General features: G+C 41.4%; 1 protein-coding gene across 7 annotated transcripts in view; it reads left to right on the forward strand.

Annotated features, from left to right (window-relative positions):
• The first annotated feature begins 1,052 nt into the window (after window positions 1–1,052).
• GRIA3 (glutamate ionotropic receptor AMPA type subunit 3) overlaps window positions 1,053–23,414 on the forward strand; it is a 154,195-nt gene continuing 131,833 nt past the window's right edge. For 3 of the 7 annotated variants that reach the window (XR_003527973.1, XM_027645370.1, XM_027645376.1), the window contains exons 1-2: window positions 7,465–7,673; window positions 8,525–8,683. Coding sequence is in view for 6 of the 7 variants with exons in the window: in XM_027645370.1 (XP_027501171.1) it covers window positions 7,583–7,673; window positions 8,525–8,683 (250 nt within the window). In the remaining variant the exon portion in view is untranslated. Of the gene's footprint in view, window positions 1,194–5,024; window positions 5,428–6,022; window positions 6,384–7,261; window positions 7,674–8,524; window positions 8,684–23,414 lie in introns of those variants that run through there. The other 4 variants (XM_027645372.1, XM_027645373.1, XM_027645377.1 and 1 more) reach the window with 4 other exon arrangements.

Genomic DNA, 23,414 nt, shown 5'->3' on the forward strand with positions numbered 1-23,414 from the left:
AATGAATGTAATGGTTTTTAGATTAAACTCTTGGTTACTGCATCCCAAGTACCAAGAAAATAGCATCTGACTCATGGAAAGGAAGGATTTGGCTTGATTTGCATTCACTGTTTTCTATTTGCCAAGAGACATAAATTATTATCTGAGACTGAGCATCCGTTACAGTGCTCATGTTCTAAACAGTTCTATGTAGCACCAGAGGGGCCTGTGGTGGCAAGGGGAACAATCACATTTGATATCTGTAATATCTAGAATGCAATATAACAGATAAAGTAATAATTTGAACCAAGAAAAATCACAGCGCTTTTTTTTCATTTAATTCTGAGCTCTTGAAATCTGATTCTTCATGGGGTACGTATGCAAGTAAGCAAAACAGTAAAAACAAATGGTAAACTCAAGATTATAGGATCACTTTTAAATGAAAGGAATTTTCTGCCTAAACTGTAGTCTCAAGGGAGTTAAATACTACTCAGACCACTTGCTGGTGTGCAGGCCTCGATCAGAATCCTTGTGCCATGCAAAATATAATCCCTGCATTTACATTGCAAAGTCAAAAAGAGTCCATTTATACCACTCCACAGTAGAACTTATTTCATTCATCTAAGGTGCTCTACCTTGGATCAGGATTTGATGCAGTTTTTGAAAAGCAACACTAAGAACTGTGGGACTATGAACACCAAGTAGATGGGTGCCTCTTCCTGGACTTTGTCTGAGTAGTTGCACCCTGAAATCTGCTTTCAAACTTTCTGAAATTAATGGCTGTATAAACAACACAGACCTTCATCATCAAAAGCAGGATGCTTTAGCAACATCATGGCTTAGACAAAGTTGATAGAAACAGATGTTCAGTGATAGCAGTGATGTTACCTTCATGTTAGTGCTTGAGTGCTTAGCTATTATTGACTGTTTATGAGGACCCAGGAGAACTCAAAAGAGAATTCTAGCAGTTCACATGTTCAAGAGCAGTTTCAGGATAAGCTGATACTAAAACAACATTTAACAGATGATAATAAATAAAAATCTCTTTTCCTGTAAATCAGGTCTGTGGACTCCAGGGACACATGGGCTGCTTTTGAAGAGTCTGCAAAAGGTAATTAAGAAGAGTAAGCTATTGTCAATCAACTTCAGTTTGCTGTATAAGGACCACTGCAGATCTATTGGAAAATGCTTAAGACTCTTCAAACTGATGTAAGGTGAGAATTGCTAATACAAAACCTTTCTGCAATTGTTTTTCTTTTTTTTCACTTCTTATGCCTTCTGTTGTACTGAAAGAGCAATCAAACAGTCAATCAGTTTTATACTGTAATTACCAAGATCCAGCACAATTGCTACAAGGTGTGACTTACAAAACCAAACAACTTTTAATCAGGAATGGAAGTTTCATAAAGCATGAGAACACTTCTGTTAACATTGGCTATATTGTTAATATCACATCTTTTCAAACAAGCCACTGGCTTTCTGAAGGATTTGCTTGTCTCCTGAACACTGCAGATTATCAGAACCATGTTGTGTTATTCACATCAACCTAAGGGTACAACTGTAGCCATTTTTGTACTCTCAGTTATCTCACTGAAATCAATGAAACAAACCATGTTGGGTGAAATTCATCTGTGCAGATGGACACTGCAAGTCCTTCACAATGTGACAAAGTATGATTTAAAGACTCTAAAGTATTAGATCTTTTAGTGCACAAGGATCAAGACCTCCAGCCTGTGGGTTACACTACAATGTTGCAAAAGGATATCTCTCTCCTCCTATGATTCTTCTCTATTGCCTTCTCAGATTCTGGGCTGTTTTTAAGGAAATGCTTTTTTTCCATACAAGTTGCATAGGAGGACCTTTTCACATTCAAGGTGATATTTCTTGGGCAGTGATAAAGCAAGGGAGAGACCAATTGTCCACAAACACTATATTCCCCAGGACTAAAGGAGACAGATTAAAGTTCATTTTCTGTCTAATATCCTTCCCATATTGACTAATACCTTATTTATATGAATTGAATGAATTCTAAAAAAAGAGAGTTGATTCCATACCCTAGTGCTGCAAAGGCTCACTCCAGAAGTAAAACAGATTCTTTGAAATTAGAAGAGAATTGAATGTCAGCTCTGAAACTTTACCAGACTGCTGGCTTAAGGGAGGGTAGGAGTCTCTGTCTGATCAAGTGGAAAAGAACAAATCTGAAATCCATAAAGCTTTAGTGAAAAATGTAAATTCCTTTTGTCTAAACATTAATTTCTAAGAATCTATGTGTTATTTTCCAAAGATGTTCTCATTAGAAGACACTAATACAGATTTGAACTGAGATGAGGTGAGCTATGGTAACATACGAATTCACACTGGAAGGAAAATAGACTTTTGATTGGCAAACAATTATCTGAAGCAATTATTCACTACTTAGAGCTAACCTAGATTGTCTTTAAGAAAAGTATATTTCAGTAATTATATACAAAAATTAAATATTCAGTGGTCGTATCTTTCACAACTGAAATGGGTATGAACTGGATATAACTCCCACAATTGCTTGAAAACTGTATTCATAGGTATATAATAAAAAGAGAGAGAGGATTCACTTTATTAACAGTATAAAGGGGCTACCATTACACTTTTATTTGATTTACTGCTTCCTGATGTAATAAATACAGATGAGCACAGCAAAAGTACAGGTTTAAGTAAGAATTGCAGGGTTGTGTTATGCCAGCAGTGCCTAGTGTACAGTTAATCGGAAAGCAGAAGGTAATATAAATTGTTTCTGACATTATGGGACTATAATAACACTACATTTCCAGCAGCTCCATAGCTCTTAGAATTAGAACTATGTATCCTGAAGATACCACAAGCCCAAGAAATATGAAGACATTTGTACATACTGACTGTTTCCACGTTTGTGTCTTAGTTGTGCAATTGTAACAGATACAGGTTATTACCATAACAGTCCGTGCTCAGTTCTGATAAAAGTTGCTGGATGAATTTGCTTCTGCTACCTAAAGTTGAATTAGACTCCAGCAATGGAGTAATGACTATTATATATGAACAAGTTCCCTCTTTGTCCCTGTTCCTATACAAATCTTCATCATCATTCCATGTACTAGAACATATTCTGATGTGCCAGACCCTGTTATTCTGCCAGGATGTATAGGGTACAATCCTAGCTCTGATAGTATGGGTAATAAATCTACTGTACATTTCCATAGTTCCAGGATTTTGCCTGTCAACCATTCTTAGAAAAAAATTAATAAAAACAAATCAGTGATTCAAGTACTTTCCTAACCTGTCTCTAGAACTGACCAGAAAAAAAAAAAACTTTTACAGAGCTTTAGACACACTGTAAACTCCCATCATGCATAAGGGAATAGGTCTTTCCTGAGGCAACCAGGAGCAACTTTTTGCCATGAATTCTGAATATTAATCCCTACAGCTTTTTACTAGTTAGTCTAATGCATTTACTCTGCTAATTCACATAAAATTTGACACTTTTAAAAACAATTATTTTTGCCAAGAATACTGTGTAGAAGACAGCTTTATAGATTAGCTATAAACTGCACAGCAGAATATTTGTTTAACTGTCTCTCATCTGCAGCTTTTTAATTTCACTTTATGTCTCTGTTATTGCATGGTAATGAAAGGTAAACAGGAGAGCTTCGACAGTTTGTTCTAGGGCCACTCATAATATAATCAAATCTTAACTACATGTCCTTTTGACATGGTTTCCAAAAGGTATGAAGCTGTAATGCCTGTATTCATTTTCCCTCTTTTGACACTGTACTTTCCCCTTGACTCCTTCTATCTGTAGTTTCATCTTGTCCCTGAATCCCTCTTCATCTTTGCTTCTGTCTCTCTCCACTATCACTCTATCTGTTAACTTTCTATTGTAAAATAATCAGTTTAGCTAATCAAAATGCTGACATTAACATAAAGTTCAGTTATTTGTGTATCCTTTGTTTTTATAAAGAAACACCCAGTTTAAAACCAGCAAACAAAAAAAGGCTGTAAGACACATAAAACATTTGTTGGCAATTATGGCCTGATGCGGTTCATATTGGAAGAAGTACCATGATTTCTAAAAACTTGCTGTCCGAGCATCTCTCTTACAATTAGTGAAAGGAATGACAAAAGTGATAAAGTCAGCTTAGTGCAGTTAAGGTGACGCTTCAGCCACAGAATCCTGCTGTAGATTCTGCTATGACTTTATGCTAACACTATGGGTTTAGCCTAGTAACATCAGAAAGCACAATGAGAACGCTGTGTCCCAAATTCCATTGCATTTTTCTAATCTACTATTAGACATTACAAGGAGAACACATTAGCTAATTATAAATCATTACCTTCTCCTGATGGGTAGATAGTACACAGAATCCCCAGTGTCTCAGAACACTACAGATCATCTAAACATGAAGCTTGATTATCCTGCAAAATCTTGGTTGTATTTAGTAAGGGAAGGTTTGGGAAAGCATCTGGTATGACCTCAGTTACCATGGAACTCATTAATTTGAGTCACTGAGCATCACTAGCAAAGTATATAAACTATTTACATGGCATTAATATCCACATTGAGCCAAGTAATCTCCTACCATTTTTTTCTAGAACACACTGGATTCATTGTAAGAGAGATGAACTGGGATGGGGTCTCTTTGGATTTCTCCAAAACCCATATGGAATGGCTGCTGTACCATTTGTATCTGCAAAGACTGCCATGAAACAGACTGCATAAGCAAACAAGCAAAGTGTGTATTGAAAATGCTAATAACAACAATAATAACAACACACAAGGGGCTTCAGGATGAAAAATGTGTGTGATAATGAAAATTCATTTGTCTCTTAGCACAGATGTATTTTGGACTATCACAAGACTGTCCATTTGGAGATTAGGCTGTGAAGCACCATTTTATTGGAGACAAGGTACCCACCCTACTGGCAGTGTGTGAAACCGAGACTGACACATGCCACATTCATTTAGGCCTATTTTATCTCTTCTCTTGTTCTAACATCTATAATGTTAAACGTAATTTCTTTCATATTTTTTTCAGTGCACCATCAGCTGTCAGTGTAGCAGGTGGCAGTCAGCCTGGAATACTCAGCTGCAGGGATGGAGAGAAGAACTTTGTGAGAGCAAGTGAACAGGAAGAAAGTAGAGCCGCTAGCAAAGGACACCAAAAAAAAAGAGGACAGCAGGACTTTGTGGAGATTGCATTAGAAATAGGTTGGCACTACAAAATAGGAAAAGATGAGTAGTTTGGAACCAGAAAGAGAAATTCTTTGGTTATAGAAATGTGCTTTTGACAACTATCTTGAATGTCTAAACTTTCTGTACCCATCTGTAGTTTTCAGATCCGCTCTCCTTACCAAAGGACACTTGGGAGCAGAGTGCTCTACAGTGAAACTGGGCTGCTGCTCATGATCTTAATCCTGGGTCTGAAACTTCCTGGTTAGGTAAGCTGGCCTGGTTGCTTTCCCTGATTTTTAAGGTTTTACATCTGCAAGGGAAGAACATAATCACACTTCATGGAGAAGTTTACAGGAATTCATAGATAATATGCATAGAGTGCTTTGAACTTGAGGAGTACTGTGGATGTAATGATGAACCTTAACCCACCTGTCTGTACAGATGACCATTTCTTAAAAAGAGATAAAGTGACATCTGCCATCTCAATCTAAACAGGGAACATTACCGTCCACCCCACAGCCTTATCCTTACCCCTGCCTGACCTGGAACAGACTTCATCTTCTGGGTATGATTCTCATAAAGGAACAGGTAGCGACCAATTTATGCACCTCGGGGTAAGTAGGTGTCACACATATGTCACTAAAACCATATGTTATGCTCCTGCATCATGACTGTGATGCCCTGCTTTTCACCTGTGCTTTTGGCTTCCCTCAAGGGTAGTGGTTTGAATCTCTGATACTGTTCATTAGCATATTGTGCAGTAACCTGCCACAATCTTATGTCTTGACCACTTACATGACACTATAGCCAGTGGCACTGGTTGATTATTTTGCAAATGCAAAGCCAACCACATTTAATGTTATCCCTAAAAGAACTGAACATAGACCCAAACAGTGCCAGAGTCTAAGATTAAGATTAAAAAAAGAAAGCAGAGGAACACTAAGGTAAAGCAACCTGCTGAAATCAGAGGAAAAACATTAAGGGAAGAACAGTCTTTGCTGGGCCTATGAGATGGACTACTTGACCTAATATCTCTTTTCTCTCTACATTTTGTATAGTTCTGTGAGCCCCAAAGAAGCAGAAAGAAAAGAGCTGCAGGATCCATACCGGGAGGTTTCAAGGAGATGGGTACGAGACTAACTCCTCAGAGAACCCAGCTTCAACCCAGCACAACAGCTCCCTGTGGATGTGCAGACCAAGTGGCTCAGGACTGGTGCTCCAGGTACACGGGATGTCCGGCACACACTTGGCTGCTCCCCATCAGGTTGCCCGTGCTGTGCTCTGTGCTGGGGCAGCTCAGACATGTCCTGCCTTTCTACAGCACCAGAGATGAAACCGGGAGACTCCGTTGGAGTTCCTTCCTTTAGAGCTGGTTGGGAAGGACCTAATATTCCTTAGTGTGCGATTAAACTCTTCCTTGCCTTTCTTCACTTCATGGCACAGTGGGCTGATGATGCCTCCGTGCCGAGGCGCTGGCACTGGAGGAGGGATGGGGAGCACTAGGGCGCAAGGCAGGCAGCCCCTCCGGGAAAGTGCCCGGGCATCCCTTGCTGTGGCCCTTCCCAGCCCTCCCTCGGCAGCCCGTGCGCTCCCGGCTCTCCCTTCAGGCGGGGCCCAGCGGCGCCCGCCTGCCCCGGCCCTCACCGGGCCTCTCGCCCCCGGCCCCGAGGAGCTTCTGCTGCCTCTCGGCTCGCGGTCCTGGGGCGCCCGCACCGCCCGCCGGGCACGACCAGGACCCGACCGCCTTCTCCTCCTCACCCGCCCGGCCTCCCTTGCCGGCCCCGGCTCAGCCCGGCTCGGCTCCCGCCCCTCCTTCCCTTGCTCGCTCCCTCCCCCGCCCGCCCACAGGCGCACGCACCGCACTCTCACACACACACACTCACACACACACCGAGGCGATGCAGCTTTAAAGGGGCAGCTGCAGCCCGGGGGCCGCCCCACGTGAGGCCGGTGCGCTCCCGCCGACCGCAGCCCCGAGCGCGGAGCCGCGGCCGGGAGACGGCGGCGCCGGGGCTGGGCGGGCGGGCCGAGCGGAGCGGAGCGGCTGCCAGCCCGCCTCACGCCAAGTTTGATCGATAACCCCCTCCCGGCCCGGGCGGAGCAGCCTCGCCGGCTCCGCTACCCACCATCTTTGGGGGAAGTCCCTGCGCTGGGGGGGGGGCTGCTGGAGACGGGGGGGAGAAAGGCAATCTCGCAGCCAATGAGCCCTGCCAGGCTGGGGTGAAGACGAGAGCAGAGGGATTTGGGGAAGGAAAGAGGAAAAAAAAAAAAAAAGAAGAAGGGAAGAAAGGAGGGGGACCATCCTCCCCACCACCTCCGCCAGCATCGCCACCACCATTGACACCGCTCCGAGTCTCCAGTTGCGCCCATGCCTGTGCCGCCAGTTTCGGTTTAGGGGCTGAACCGCAGGGGCTGAAGAAAATGGGGCAGAGCGCGCCCCGGACCCTCCTGCTGCTGCTGGCGGGGCTGCTGGGGGAGGCTCTGGCGGGGTTCCCCAACACCATCAGTATAGGTAAGCGCCCGCCGCGGCACCGCGACCCGCGCCTTCCCCGCCAGCCGAGGGGAAGTTGTGCGGAGGGGAGCGGGGGGCGAGCCGGGGCGCCGCTGGGAAGCAGCCAGCCCCGCTCCGGTTCCTTCCCCTCGCTGGGGGCGAGAGGCAGCGGCGGTGCCCGGGGGCTGCGCTGGCGGGCGGCTGCGAGCGGCGCCGGGCTCCCGCTCCCCTGCGAGCGGCGGGGATCGGGTCCGCGCTCTGCGGAACCGTGCCCTGGAGCGGCGCATCCCGTGGAGCACATAATGTGAGAGAGTCACGGCGTGAATCTGTAGCGACGTGCCCTAAACCCGGGGCCGAGCGAGCCGTGAGGCTGAGGGCAGCGAGTGAAGCGGGGGCTGTTCCCTGCCGTCCCTCGGAGCATCCTTTGGCTCGGCCGTGCTATCGCTCCACCAGACCGTGAAACCGCACGTTTGCCACGCCGCCGTGTCCTCGCACATAACTCTACAGTGGCGATATTTCGGTAGTCTGGAGATGATTTAGGAGCCACGGTCCCCCAAGTTAGACTTTTAAAGCTCTGTGTGGGCATCCGTGTGGAAGTGGCCTGGTTTTCAAGGTGCACCTGCAGCTCCCAGCGACTCCCATCGCTCGGGGGCACCTGGATGTGATGTGTAGCTTCAAAAGCCTAACTTTGGGCTTGGAATATGTATTTCGTGTAGGTGATCTGTGAGAGTTACGTGCTCAGGTTCAGCCTGCTCCTGTTCATTCTTTCCTGCAGTGTGCAGCATGCAAATGTAACTTATTGGCACTGTTTCTCCTCAAAATCCATTCTGAAATGCCTTTTCCCTTTTTATCCTTTTTTTTTTCCATCCTAGGTGGACTTTTCATGAGGAACACTGTTCAGGAGCACAGTGCGTTTCGATTTGCTGTGCAGTTATACAACACAAACCAAAATACCACAGAAAAGCCCTTCCATTTGAACTATCATGTAGATCACTTGGACTCTTCCAACAGTTTTTCAGTGACAAATGCTTGTAAGTAAATACATGGTTTTTAAAAAATATTTATTTGTTATGTATCTTTACATTCAGTTTCTCCCTGGTAGCCTGGAGTTCTCAGTCATGCAATACAATGCAACAAATGTGTGCAGTGACTTGAGGTTTAGTAGATTTGCAGCATTATATGGTTGAATAGTACCTTAGGAAAAGTTCTCTCACCACTTCTTTTCATCCCTTTAGTTTTGTTTTCCAGAAAAACAACCATGTTGCTGGTATATCAGTGCTGTGTAGCTGTGATCAGTGAATTGCCGCTGAAGATCCCTTTTCTGTTGAGGCTAGAACCTGGGTGTGTGAAAAGGCATAATTTGCATATAATGCCATGTAGGAAAAGATTAGAAACAACTGTTTAGACGTGACCTTGAGGGGACAAAGCTAGAGGGGCTTACTTGCCTCCTCTGCCCTGAAATACTGAGTTGTTTTCTTACAGTGCGAGTCCTGTGAAAAGCTGAGGAGACTGACTGTAAACTGACAGATACCGTTAGAGCTGAGGGGAGAGAAAATGGGATCAGAAGGCTTGGCGTTATGAGAAATAGCTCTGCACAAGCAGTACATACGTATAATCTGAGCTTTCATTAACAGAAGATGCAAAACAGAACTTTGAGTATTGCTAATGTGGTGTTAAAATGTGAAATCTCTTTCAGAAAGAGATGTGCGTGTTCTGCATTTTAAAAAGCATTCCTTTACCAATAGTAGTTCCTGGATATTTGTTTTACTGATGTCTCCAAATTCAGTTCTATACAATTTTGATTTTGAACCTTTGAAAATGAAAGGAGTCCTCTTAGTTGATGCACTTTGCAATGTGCAGATTTATGTCTGTACATGATCTAAAGGACCTTTGAATGCAACGTACTAACTTTGTCTTGAAACAGGTTTCCTCTCACAGCATGCAGATTTATATTCACACTGTAAAATGTTCAAACAGGAAGCATTGTACTAATATAATGAAGTACTGGAGTACAGAAAACTTATATCTTTTACTTTAAAACAATTTCATGTTTTGAATATCTTATTTCTTTATTTTTTTTGTTATTGGGGATAGAATAGTTCTTATATTCCTCTGTCCCACTGTGTATTCTGAGAAAGTTGATTGTTAGAAAATATACAATAAGGAAATATTTGGACAAATTTTGGATTGATATTCTAACATATCCCCCATGTGACTGCTTCTTGCTAGTGCAGCATTACACTTTTCAAAGGGCTTTGAATTAGGACCTTTAAAAGTTTTGCAGAGGGGTTAATTATGTAGTATTCAATAAAAATATTTGGTAAATTGAAAAAAATGGTAAATAAAAGCGTGTCTCTACTTTGCATCTTATTTTACTAATCCTATCCGACCTCAGCAGCTCTTACAACAAACATCAGACTATTAATCCTTAATCAGTGTAATCCCTTCAAGAGGCTGTATCTCAAACACGCTTTCCTAAATATCAATTATATGGATTTAAACTAAATACATTGAACTGCTTAGGTGATTAATTATTAATTGTTTTTTAAAAGTTCTACCAGCACTTCTTTAAAGATCCCACCAAGACAAGTGAACCATACGCTTGTTTAGGGGCAGTCAGTATATTTAGTCAGTGTGCTATTCATCCTCTGACATCTAATGATTTTTGTCATTGCTTATTTAAAGCCGTGGTTATTTTAGTAGAGATTGTTTTATGTACTATAGGGCTGCATGTTCCAAACATCCATATTACCAGTGTAGTAAAATTGGGAAAACTTAAATCTCTGGAGGAACTGTAGACCAGAAAACATGAACCTACAGTAACCTATTTAAAAGTAGAAGATGTGCAAAAAGAAAAAGAAGAAAGAAAATGAAAAGGTGACCTTGTCCATAGCTATGTCAACCATCTCATGATACTGTTGTTAGGAAAAATATGGTGAGTCCAAGTCACCAGTCATAGGTTTCCAGTAGCTCAAAATACATTAAAAAAAAAGCAGAACATTTGGTCTTTTGAATCTGGAAGCAATTGTCTTTGGAAGTCAGAACACTCATGTGTATCAATGCATTAGGATGAACTAAAGGCTTGTCCTATTACCTAGTTAACATTCCAACTTAAGTACCTTTAATCACATCCTCCCTTCCTAGTGGAGTGACAGATAATTTCAGGGTGTTACCACATCCATGAAGGAATTCTTTCCACAACGTTTTTACTTCACTTGGAGATAAGCATATATTGTCTCCAGTGATGTCACACAGCCGTTTGATCGATATTTGCAATTGGCAGGGATCCATGGTAGAGAACCTGCAGTGACTCTGCCTGCCTTCACTGGAGAGGGAGACTGGGGCTGACTTTGTGGTGGGATAGGTACAGGAACTGAGGGGAATTGGAGAAAGTAGCATGTATAGCTTGAGCCTGGTGCCTGTACTAGTCAGTATCTGTAAAATAATACTTTTCTTTCTCCTTTGCTTTGATTTATATGGTAGTGACTGTAGTAAGTGTTCATGTGTGCAGGAATTGAGGGAGGCTCTGCTCAGGAAAGACTTATGCTCTTGCTGTACAGCTGCACATCCCGCTTGATGCAATCTGGTGCATTCCAGAGGCAAGAGAAAAAAACCTCTTCTGAAGTATTCTCATGAGCCAGAGAAAAAATGCCCACCTCTGGTACGACTGATTTGGCAATATCCCAACATGGGAAGAAACTTGTTTAGAAGCAAAAGAAAATTCCTGCCCCAAGCCCCTCCCCCTCATTCCTTTTTCAGTTAAATGATGCATAATCTGATTTATGTACATGTATTCCCTGCTTCACTGCTAGCACCTCGCCCCTCTCAGTATATTTAATTTACACACATTCATACAGTATTAATCCACCGTATTTATCTACCCATTTATTTATTTAGTTGTATGATATCTTAGCAGAGAACAAATGCAAACACAGATGAAAATTCCTGAGTATTTAAAGGTGAATTGAAGTTTATCAGTTGGCTCCAGGGAAATTATTACATCTTTTAAAATATGCAGCTTTTTGCTATCAGAAGAAATAGCAGAAAGGAAGTTAACTTGGTCTGTGAATGTATAAAATCAAAATCATGTTATATTTTCTTTTAAAATGCTCATGCAGGGAGTGAGCAGGCTTTTTTAAAATCATATGAATATAACAACTCAAATCTATAAATTTGTCACTGGAGCAACATCTTTCAGGCTTTTCTTATAGCCCCTGATGAAGGATGTTGGTCTTAATGTTGAATTGTGTGTGTAGTTCTGTAGATCGTATTCCCTAGAAATAACCCGTGGATGTCGTTCTGCTCTGCACTTGTAGTGCACTATACTAACACTGCTCCAGCCTCTGCAGTGTCAGCTCATTAGCACACAGATCTCATATTCCCTCTCTGCACTGTCATTGCAAAAAATTGCTGTTGTACACCTTTACAGCCGACAAATGTGCACTCGCGTTATGTACAATTTTCAAGAGATATTTAGAAAAGTAAACTCAACCTTATACGTAGCCTCCATGGAATTTCTCAAAAGAAAGCATTAGTTTTCATTAAAATCTGTTGATCATGTAATGATAGTGGTGGGATGCGTGCGGATGAAAAGGGGCTGTGATTGCAGAATCTAATTAATCTGCAGGCAGATTCCATCTCTCAGCTAAACCTAACCTATCAGCTACAAATTCTTGTCCCATTAGTTTTTCTGACTTTTTTTTAATATATCTTCTGAACCCAGAAGGCTTTTTGTATTTTATTGAATGTTGGTGTGTAGTGGGAATGAGAGCTTTTTCACAAGCTCTCATTCTTCAAGAGATAAATAAAGAGGGAAGATGCAAAGACATGCTAAGCTTAAGTTGCTAAAATCCTCTAAGTGATTGTGTGGGTCCATTCTTGAAGGGGTCTGATTTCAGACTTTCTTAGAAGAATACACTTTGGCATCTTTGCTGTCCTTGTGTTTAGTCTTTAAAATTCAACTTGAAAGATTTTAATGGGAAAAGTGCCTGTTCATTGTTGTGAGAATGTTGCAGAAAATGATGCCACAGGACTAGTAGCAGCCAATTTTCCCAGTTTGACTGTATTGCTCTCTTTCCCAAAGCACAGGTGTCTGTGTGTACCTGCTCACACACACACTCACTCGCACACGGGAACACATGCGCACACACGCTTTTTCCTAAGGTGCTGTTCACCATTTCTCTTTGCCAGTGGGCAGATAATTTGCTTCCCTTGCATCTGTGTGCTCTTTGGCCAGCTGGCAGAGGACACTGATGCTGCAAGTGGTCAGCTCCCTTCTGCCAAAAGCATAAGCATGTGTCTCTGAGAGTCCTGCCAAGTCTGGACCGTGTACTGGTGGTTTTGTGTGAGTAGCGAGCACAGGGTAGAGGCTGAACTCTCCTGACGTGGAATGCACTCTGGTTTCTGCATCATTCTGTGGTAAAACACCTGGAAATGTGCTTTCTGCACAACTCTACTCATTACGGATTCACTGAGAATGCCTTTTATGTGCTGCAGAAGATGCTCAAGGGTTGTATGTTACTACTGTATGACAAAATCAGGTGGCTTCAGTTTAGGGGTCGGAGCTTTTGCATTATTGGGCCTAGGTCAAAAGGTGAAAGGTGTTTTCCAGTTGAAGTTTGTTTCCACTTCATGGCAGAGCAGGTGATTTTTCATTAAGCTGAATGTGATTTCAGTGTTAGCAGAAGGAACCCTACCACCTTCAACTATGTTTTATTATTTTTTTAATTTATTTTAAAATAAGCTGATTCTCTTTCCTTCTCTGCTGCGTACTTAACATTGATGTACTGTTTAGATGTTAGGGTTCCATTTAACTCACACTGTAGAGATGGAAAAAATATTTTGTATGGATGGACACTTGAGAAACTCTGAATTTACCAAATGAATGAAGAGTAAAGCATGATGAAGAGTGCCATTTATTTTTCTAGTTTCAGAAAGATTTTATGCAGATGCAGCCATGAAATTGTTCACTTTTCCTATATAATGCTGGGCCTGGAGCACCTGTAGGGCTGTTAGGGTGGGATGGAGAACTCCTGATTAACTAGACATTCCAATAAATATGTAACAGCTGTAGTTTATCCCAGGGAGGAAATGGAGATGCCATGATGGGAAACAAGCCTGTGACAGAAGCTTTTAACAACAACAGAAAAACCCCACAGTTTTGTTGAAGGCTGACTTGGGAGCTTGTCCAAGAGCCACAGAAACAGTGGGTTTCTCTTCTCTTCTCTGGGTTCGTTGTGTTCGGTGTCTGGGCAGTGGGAGGCCATCCTACTGCAAGTGTAGGACTGTTATGCAAGAAGGTGTGAAGTGAGGGAGCTGATGTATTTGCACTGATTCTTTATTGTCACAAACCATCGATTTAACATTTTCCATTTAAAGTACGTATTTTGTCATCACCAATTTTGGAATGCTAATTTTGATTTAGTAGGCATCCTTAAGATGTTTTAGAATATGTTATTTTTAAAACAGCAACAGTTTGGTTTCATAGTTCATTTCAAACCAAGCCAGCCCATATAATTGAAAACCTGTGTTCATTTATTTTGAGAAAGGTGTTTGTGTGAATTTGTCTTGTCATTTAAGTTGCAGCCTGAGAGCAGTACTTTCTATGCTGCTGGAGAGTAGAGATCACTGGAAGGCCATGACCCCCTTTCTAAGGAAGCTCATAAGGCAGCCAAAAGCTCTGTACCTGTTGTCATGAGGTTTGCTGTATGGGAGCTTGTACTTCCACTGGAACAATGAGGTGATCTAAAAATAGAATTATAGAAATGATTAAATGATTGATCTAGATTAAACCACTTTCTGTGAAACTGTGCTGATCACAGCAGTAGAACCAACTTCCAGATTTCATCCATGGGTATTTTCTTCCTCTAAAAATGTGTGTGTTATATTTCCCATCAGAGCCAGAGGCTTCCCTTTGTTGTATCACATGCTTTATATTATTGTTGATCTTCAGAGTATGAGGTGACTTAAAACTTCAAACTTGAAATCATCTTAGAGTTTTTGAGGTACACTCATGTGATGAGGACTCAAGAGTAGACACTCCTGTTGGACCGTTTGTAGTCATTGCAGTGTGGACACCAATAACTACCACACAGCCTCACAGTATTGGGAAGTTTGGAGATATTTTAATATCACCAAAGATGCAGAGTTCATATATCAGTGTGTAGCTATATTTGAAATATTCAAAGGCAGTGCATGCCTTTTCAGTTGATCTCACGCAGATGTAACTATTAGTAGTAAAACCATCATATATACACAGACCAAGAGAGAAAAGGGTGTTGAGGTGTCTGTGTAAAGAGGAAGAGTGAATGTAGTAACATGTTATGTCAGTGTATCCATGAGGCATTCATTCCTGCATATCCTTCTCATTTTGTCTGAGGCTCTGGATCTGTTTTATCATCTTAACTGTTTCTAAAATAGCAAGTGGCAATGTGCAACCCTGACACAAACCCTACACAGGAGGCACAGAGCCCTTTTGCGTGAGGATCAATCTGCAGGGACACAGTGCTGTGGATAACTTGCCCAGGCACTTGTAAAAAGGGTGAATTGCTCTCCTGAAATTGGATAATAGCTCAGGTGAGCACTCTTCTGCTGGAATGATCTATCTGGTCACTTGTATGTAATTATTTTACTGGACTGTTTGGACATTTCAGATACGCTGAAAGTTTTTTTGCTTGGTTTTGTCAAGTGCAATTTACATGTTCACTTTCAGACCACTCGTAACTTAAGTAATTGCCTTTGGATGCGTGGTCCTGCCCTTGTGCTGGGCTTGTATTTGTTGGAGTTTATTCAAATGTGATGTTTGAAATTCTGATCAGGAATTTAAAAAAAATGCAGGACTGTATGGAGATTTCATTGCCTTGGGACTTTTTAAATAAAAGGACTGTCTATAAAGTTATATGTAGCTTTCTAGGAAAGGTATATCCACTCTGATGGTATCTAATTTATACTTACTTCATTTTCTGTATACTTCATTATTTTCACACTTTCTCCTGGGCTGATGAGTGTAATGGTGCTTGCTGATTTCACCATATGCAAACATCGAGTATTTGGGTCCAGCCTGTGTGGTAAAGGGACTGAAGCTGGGAAATTGTGGCATCTTCTGGTGGCTCATAGCATGATTGGGAGTAAGTCAATTTGTCCTGTTTGTTAGTGCAGTTTTGCTATCTCTTATACAAGGGTAGTACAATTTACCTGTATCTGACAGGTATTGCAGGGTGTTGTTTTCAGTGAAAAACTTGGAGAGCTTCTGCAACAGCACCTTCTTCGATTTTCTTCTTCCACTTCCTAAAAAAAACCAACCAAACAACCAAATAAAAAAAAAAAAGGGAAGAAGATAAAAAAAAAAGAAAAGAAGAAGAAAATCCCCACCAAAATCCAACCTACTTTTCATCCTATTGAAAAATGAATTGAAATTAGCACTTAGAAATTTGCTGTCCTTGCTGGAAGAAGACATACATTCCCACTGATGGACCTGGGAGAACATGTGTCGAAGCTGTACAGCAAGCCAGTCTGTCACTTGACAAAGGAGGAATTTTCAGCTCTTTACCTGAATGAAGCAAAGCTGTTGGAGAGAAAGCAAATTTAATATTGGAAATTTCTTTGTCTCCTACGCACCCGGGGTCTTTATTACAAGTGTGGTCCATAGTTCAACAGCACAGCATGTGCCCAATTCTTGCCTACCTTATCCCACACTCAAACTGCTTATTTGAGTGATGGGAGAAAGAACCATCTTTACTAGAAGTGCTGCTGTCTGTTGATTTCTCTCAGGGAGGTCTGTAAAACGTGCTGTAATCAGTATCTCACAGCTGCCAGATTTCCTGAGATGTGCAGCAGTGCATTTCAGGGGTTGCTGCCTCCCATGATTTCGTTGTCTCATTTCCATTTCAGAGATCTGAGTCCAAGATAGGTGCTGCAGCTGCTTAGTGAACATGGATCAGGCCTTGCGAATCACAGGGTTGCTACATCATGACACACACCTTGATTTGCCTTTATGCCCTGCTGTGCATGTTAAGTTCCTTAAAACTTTCTGGTGGTTGTCACTGATGTCGTTGTTTGTGTTTGTCTTCTGTGGAGGAGGTGCAGGAGGGAAGGTGGTTTGGGGAGAGGTAGTAATTGGTATGTTTTTTCAGGTGATGAACTTTCTGTAGCCTCTCTACAGAGGGACACTGATTTTTACCATTTACAGAGGTTTCGTCGTCTTAGACTTTACCAGTTGTGTCACCAAGTTTGAATTCTAATGAAGTCTGCTGATCAGAAAACTCAAGTTCATGTGCATTCTTTTCCCCAGCAGTTAGATGAGAGCTAATTAGTGTGTATTGATTTGCAAAGGACTGACCCAGAGTCTAACCCTGCATTGAATCAAAACTGTTAGGGGGATTCTAAATTGTCTGGCAAGTTTAATGTAGTCACCCGTCTTTCTCCGAAGTGTTTGTGCAGTGATCAGGTAGCACCTGCAGAGTGGCTTCACTACCACTGTGGAATATGTCAAATGGAGTTGGGCCTGAGGAAATGCTGAATGAGTGAACAGTCAGCATAATATCTGCTATCCAACTTTGAATTTTTTTAAAACGTTGTTTCTTGTGCTTATTTGCTTAGAACTTCTTGATGAATAGAAAATAATGCTAAAGAGAAAAAATATACGTGGTCGTACTGTGCCAGCTAATCCTATTTCTTTCCTATTTCAGCCATGTCAGCAGAGTGATTCTCATACCTAATGGTAGTTTTTATATATTTATATTGAATACCTCAGCCAACTCAGACCAAGTTCCTCTATAGAACCATGATCCCACTGCTGTTCTGTGCATCTCAGAAACTAATTGTGTATCCCAGAACATCACGATTGAAAATGATGGAAGCTGTGTGACTTCTAATCTTTCATTTCAGTTGTAGTTCCAAAAGAGGTTTTAAAGATTAGATTGGAATCGAGCAGAAAATTAGAGAATTAAAAATAAAAGCTTTTTTAATAGTTTCAGGTATAAAAAAATTGACTCTGTTTCGGTTGAAGCCAAATGTTTTGTTTTAGAAATGGTGATTTCTGTTTTATACATTTTTTTTCTTGACTGAAACAATTTGGTGAAGTCTGAGTTAGCAAGACGTTTCTGCAGGCACGAATCTGCCTTTTTCAGTCTAAAAGCACCTATTCTGTCCAATTTTTATAATGACATATAGATGATGGATGTGAAAATAAAATTGTGTGTGGTTTGGGAGAAGCTGTCTGCTTTTTTTCCGGGTATATAGTTCAAGCTGCTTGTGATGGATTTTATGGATAGATGATTTTTGTCAGTTCAAGTATGTATGGCATGTCTTTCCACACCATCTACAGGCAACTTACTTTATTACCTGGAAAAGCAGTGAGATGAGCCCAAAATTGATTAAAATGAGACCGGTTAACCCTCCTGAAGTTTTCCGCTACTCTAGTTGGGCACTCTGGGTGTGGAAGCTGCCTTGAAGCTGCACCAGTATAGCTTGACTTCGTGCAGAGTGTAGTTATGTATATCTGCAATGACCTATGGGACCCACATGTTTTGATGCTTCATTGTTCTACTCTAAGAGAAAGAAAAAAAAAGCCTCTTTGGATCCCATTAGATAAATAGGGGCAGTCAAGACACATAACGGGGTCTTCCTCTGAGGTGACTGACGCCAGGGTAAATCTGGAGTAGCTCTGTGGGAGTGAAGTCAGTAAAGGCTAAAAGCAGAGTAGTCCCTCATGGAGTATTCCTGGCTTTAAGCCTCTGGATAAGTAGGGGATATAGATCCAGGACAGCCAATGGATTCTTCCAGGGAGATTCTGAACATTTTAATCAGTAGTGTACCTCTCCTTCAGGACTGCGCAGGTTGTCCAGACTCTTGACTTCAGCAACTGACTGAATACACCCTTGTGTGGCATTGCACATATTTCCTCTTGGAACTTTGGGAACTTTAGTAAAATGATCACGTTCAGCAGTAATAAGTGTCCCTTTATAAATGATGCTGGGTATCTCAGAAGTATCTGTAACAGACTGTGTAGAGCAGAATCTGCCAAGGAAAGATTTTGTTTTTCAATTGAAACAAAATAGTGTAAATCAAATAGTCTCCAGTGGAAAGTGCTGACCTTGCTTTTAGCAGAAGGCACTTATACCATCTCTACTTTCAGATTTTCTTTTTTTTTTTTCCCTTTCCCCCCCTACGTTTGTTTTTTGGGGGGGCGGGGGTGTGTAGTTGTGAAGCTTTCACTATTTTTCTCTGCGTCAGTTTATGGATTTTGCAATTCTTTCATGAATAGAGGCTGTGTGACATTAAAGACTATAGACTCTTCTGTGAAATTTAACTCACTGTGTCTCTTAGGTGCTTGCATGAACAGTGATAGTCTTGACTGAAAAACGTGGTACCTTTTTCTGAGTCGCTCTAGAGATAATTCAAGAACAGATCTCTGGCAAAACAGGGTCTTTTGGCTGAAGCATAAAGCAAACATTTTAACTTATTTTCATCTGTAAAAACACCCTATTGTTTTTCATAAATAGGGAACCTATTGTGGGTAGTGATGCTGCTAACTTCTGCATCCTGGTCATGTTCCAGCTTGGATCAGCATCAACATAAATCAGTTATTCTCCTGGAAGCGTTATTCAGATAAATTATCTGCACTTCCTGTCTTAAATTCTTATTGTGTTGTTCTGCAGTGCTAGCCCCTGTTTCACATAAGATGCATTTGAGATTTGAGGCAATCTCTGCATACGCTGGAGGATACAATTTGATATTGGAGTATATTTTCCTTGCGGACTTTTCTGAAAGATTCTGTGCTATCTTGGTACTGTCTGGAGACTCTCTGTGTTAATAAGAATTGTTTTGTTAATTGATTCCAGAATCTGCTGCTCTGGAATATAGTCTGCCTTAATCAAGATCTCCACATGAATTTAAAAATTACATCTTTCTGGACAAAATTCTGCTTTCTACTTTATGGTCTCTAAAACTGCCTATATCAGCCCAGTCTATTTCTTGTATATGCTGGGTTGATTTCAGTCGATTGTAACATTCTCTGTAAGGAGATTAAAATCAAAAATTATTATTAATTGCATTTTCCAGAAGCCTGGGTGAAGCTATGTATGAAATATGAATCCGTCGTTTAAGTTTCTCAGAAATTCAGCTCTGTAATTCAGTGTGAGTGGAGCACACTTGCAAAAAGTGTCTGAAAACTCCAAAGACAGGAGACCTTCTTCTGCAAAATGGGTGTGGGAAGGGCAGTAGCAGTTTGAGTCTCCCCTGCTGTCCTGCCTGCCTCATCCCTGGATGAAAGAAGCTATAGAAGTGTAGAGCATTAAGATTAAACCTCCTGGGTAATCAGGACTGTGACTTTGTTCTGCATGACAGAGAAGGGCCTGCAGTTCAGAGGCTGCTGCCTGCCTTCTCCCCTGAGCCTGCCAGCAAAAGGGTCAATTAGTGCCAACCACAGGAGTGGGGCTCTGGTACAAAGGCCCGTGTCCACTTAGAACTGTTCATTTAAGCTCTCATTATGGACCTCAGGTTAATAATGGTGTATGCTGCCACCTATTCCTTTACCTGAAACTGAGAGACTTTATTTTAACAGTTTAGCCATCCTTCTACCCAGTTTGGGTGGTTTTCTGTGACTGAGTCCAACTTTAAATCTCCAAGAGAAGTGTTATCATGTTGTGCTGTGATGATTACAGTTAAAATGTGTAGAGATTTATTGCTAATACAGAATAAAAAGTAGTAACTTTAAAATATTGATGATCAAAGCAATAAAGATGTACAGCTTCATAAATTCACCCATTCTTAAAAGCTGGCTTTTCTGTATAGATGTCCTGCAGACAATTTTACTTTTACAGTATAATCAAGGCTTTCTTTTTAAAACAGCCACAGCCTGCCTCATGTCTCAGAGGTGTAGAGGAATCAGGTGGGTTGTGAACTTCCCCCTGTTTGTCCACTGTTGAGTGAGTTTTCTCTTTTCAAAGAGGTTGGTGCCATTAATCTTTCTGCTGTTGGTGGTTAGGCGAGAAACACGCCACTGAAATGCTGGGGTGGTGTGGCTGGGCGTGCTGATTGTCAGTCACATTAAACTAGCAATAAGCTTGTAAATTGGATAATGCTGCAACTTGGAGATTATTTTAATTACCAGGATATAAATTTTCTGAGCAACAGGCTTTAAGACTGAAAAGTGATTGTTTGTGGCTGTAGGGGGTGTAATGTAGCTTTTGAAACTTGGTCCAGCAGCAGTTTGGTTACCTGAGTGTGCACACCTATGCTGTTGCTTCCTGCCTGGTACTCTGTTCAGAGGGCTTAGGCATTTCTGCAGAGCTCATCTGATGGGGTTTCTTTGGAGCAGTACACTGTGTGTGAAGGAGCTGAGGTGATGGCCTTGGCTCCCATTCATGGTATCCACAGAAGAGAGTTGCTGCAGTCAGTGGTGTATTGAGCTCTCTGCAGTGATGCCTCGTGGCAGCACAAATCCTGCCTGGAAGCCAAGGAGTGCCAACTTCTAGGTCCTTAGGAGAGCTAATCATTCCTCTGTTTTCCCTAGAGCACAACCAGCTATCTTGTAATTCCTAACCAGTGAAATAGGGTAGAAAACCTAATAGTAATTTGCAGTGGTTGAGATTTTCCTACAGGAGCAGAAGGTATGTGCAGTGGCTCAGGGCAGGTGACCCACAAATCTGCAGGTTCTCATGCTGGGCAGCAGTGGTGTTGCAGTGATAGCCCACAGCCCAGCCAGGCTGCCAGGAGAGACAGAATCACTACAACTGCAGCAATTAGATCTTTTTCACTTCAGGGCTTTGAAAGCTTTCTTTGGGATCTGTACTCCGCGGAGATGTGGTTTTTCCCTTTAGTCTGCTGTCTTTATTCCTTTTTCTCTGTTCTCTGTTCTTGCCTGGCTTTGATAGATAGGAGCAGATAGAGCATAATTAAAAAAAAAGAAAAAAGAAAAAAAGAGCTATTTCACTTCCCAGAGACAGCGAACAGGCCTGTGAATGGCGCCTTCTGTTCCCCGTCTGCCCGGGTTCACCTCGCACCCAGCAGCCTCAGCGTTGTCTCGTTCACATGGAGCTGTTAGGTTTGTTTAGCTCTCAAAAACTCTTGAGAGTGGGCAAGTTTCACACTGAAGTGGTTAAAGATCCCAAACTTGCTCCTGTTTCCTCGTGACATTAGTCACTACCCAGGCCAGGTTTGCTCGATCGCTGAAACTTTCTCTGAGTCGGGTTTGACTTTTGAGGTGTTCACCAGTCCTTGAGATGGTGTGAGTTTCCTGCAAAGCTGGAAGTGCTGGAGCACTGGAGGGATCCTGGAACTTTCAGTGGGGCCTGTATGTAAAAACAGTAACTGTGTGAATGAAAAACCAGCAGTATAATCCATTAGCATCTTTAGTTTCTTGAAGCCTGCCATGCCTTTTGCACTGATATGAGACTTCTGCAGCTCCCAGTGATGAACCCTCTAAAACAAATGACTGAGATTAGTATTATTTATAGATAACCACAGAGATCATTCATCCCTCTCAAGCTGTTTATTTTTGGGCAGCCCAGTAAAACTGATGAAATTGCCAGTTGTCTGAAATGCTGCTGCCAGTTGTTTGAATGAACAGTATTGATTATAGTTACAGGACTATTCATCTCAGACTGGCACACATACAATACATGGATTATAAAAATGTTGTCTCTGTTGACAGCTGGGTTATGAAATGATACACTGAATTATATGTCCTTGTAGGCAGTGTATACATTGACTTTTCTTATCCTAATTCAAAAGTATTAAAAGTTACTTGAAGGAATACAGAATGGAGTATCAGAATTTGAAAATATTTTAGTACCTTTGTTAGAAACAACCAGTTAACAAATTTCTGTTGAAATGAGCTGACACAGCAAAACTCTGGTAGGTACTAACTGGTCTAAACATTCTTCTGCTGTGGAGGTGGAGAACATTTTGTTTTATTAAATGAGTAAAGGAATTCTTAGAAGATGCAGATAGAAAAGAGACCATTTAAATCTACTCCATTACCATAGTTTTGTTTTAAAATCAAAGAAAACCTCGAGGCTAACTCTGTTTGCAGTGCATACAGTAGTATTCTTCTGACTTCAGAGCAAATACGTTCATCTTTCTGATTTTTTATTTTTAAAAAATGCAGTGATGCAGTGCTCATGTTTATCTACACTAACCCTCAACAGTTTTCCATCCTTCATTCTGTCACTTACTTAATGATGTGTATCCCAGTTGCCTGGGTTGCTCCATCACGACACCTTTTGGTGTGGGATCCACTGGAGAGGAGCTCAGCAGATGACCCGTTGGCTGTGGCTTCTGTCCCTTCACTGGAACAATCTGTTCTTCCAACTCAAATGAGTTAGAACCCCAAAAGTTGAAATAAAAGCCCCTCTCACATTTTAGAGAATGTACTCTTTCATCAATGCATTGCTGTATGCTCGAAGGATTCCTGTTTTGAAAAACTGTGATTGTTAAACAAAGATTAGATAGATTTTTAAGTGTTATGCTTGAAAATTTCCATTGTCTTGCTCTGTAGTCATAAGTGATCAAAAATAAAGTGCTCAGAGCACTTTTATTGTAAGTTTTACTAATGCTTCCTTGTTTATATCTGAAATAACACCATTGCCTCCAGCTGCTACCCTGAGAGCAGATTTTCCCTATATTTACCTGAACTAATTTGGTACATTGAACATAACTTCAGCAGTACACAGTGGTGACAGTTGTAACTGTAGAATGCTCGGGTGTGTTTTAAAATGTATTTGCAATTGTAGCAAATTTATTAAATAACTGCATTTAAGG

Source organism: Corapipo altera, unplaced genomic scaffold (genome assembly GCF_003945725.1).
Source record: "Corapipo altera isolate COAL_440 unplaced genomic scaffold, ASM394572v1 65, whole genome shotgun sequence".
Taxonomy (NCBI): Eukaryota; Metazoa; Chordata; class Aves; order Passeriformes; family Pipridae; genus Corapipo; species Corapipo altera.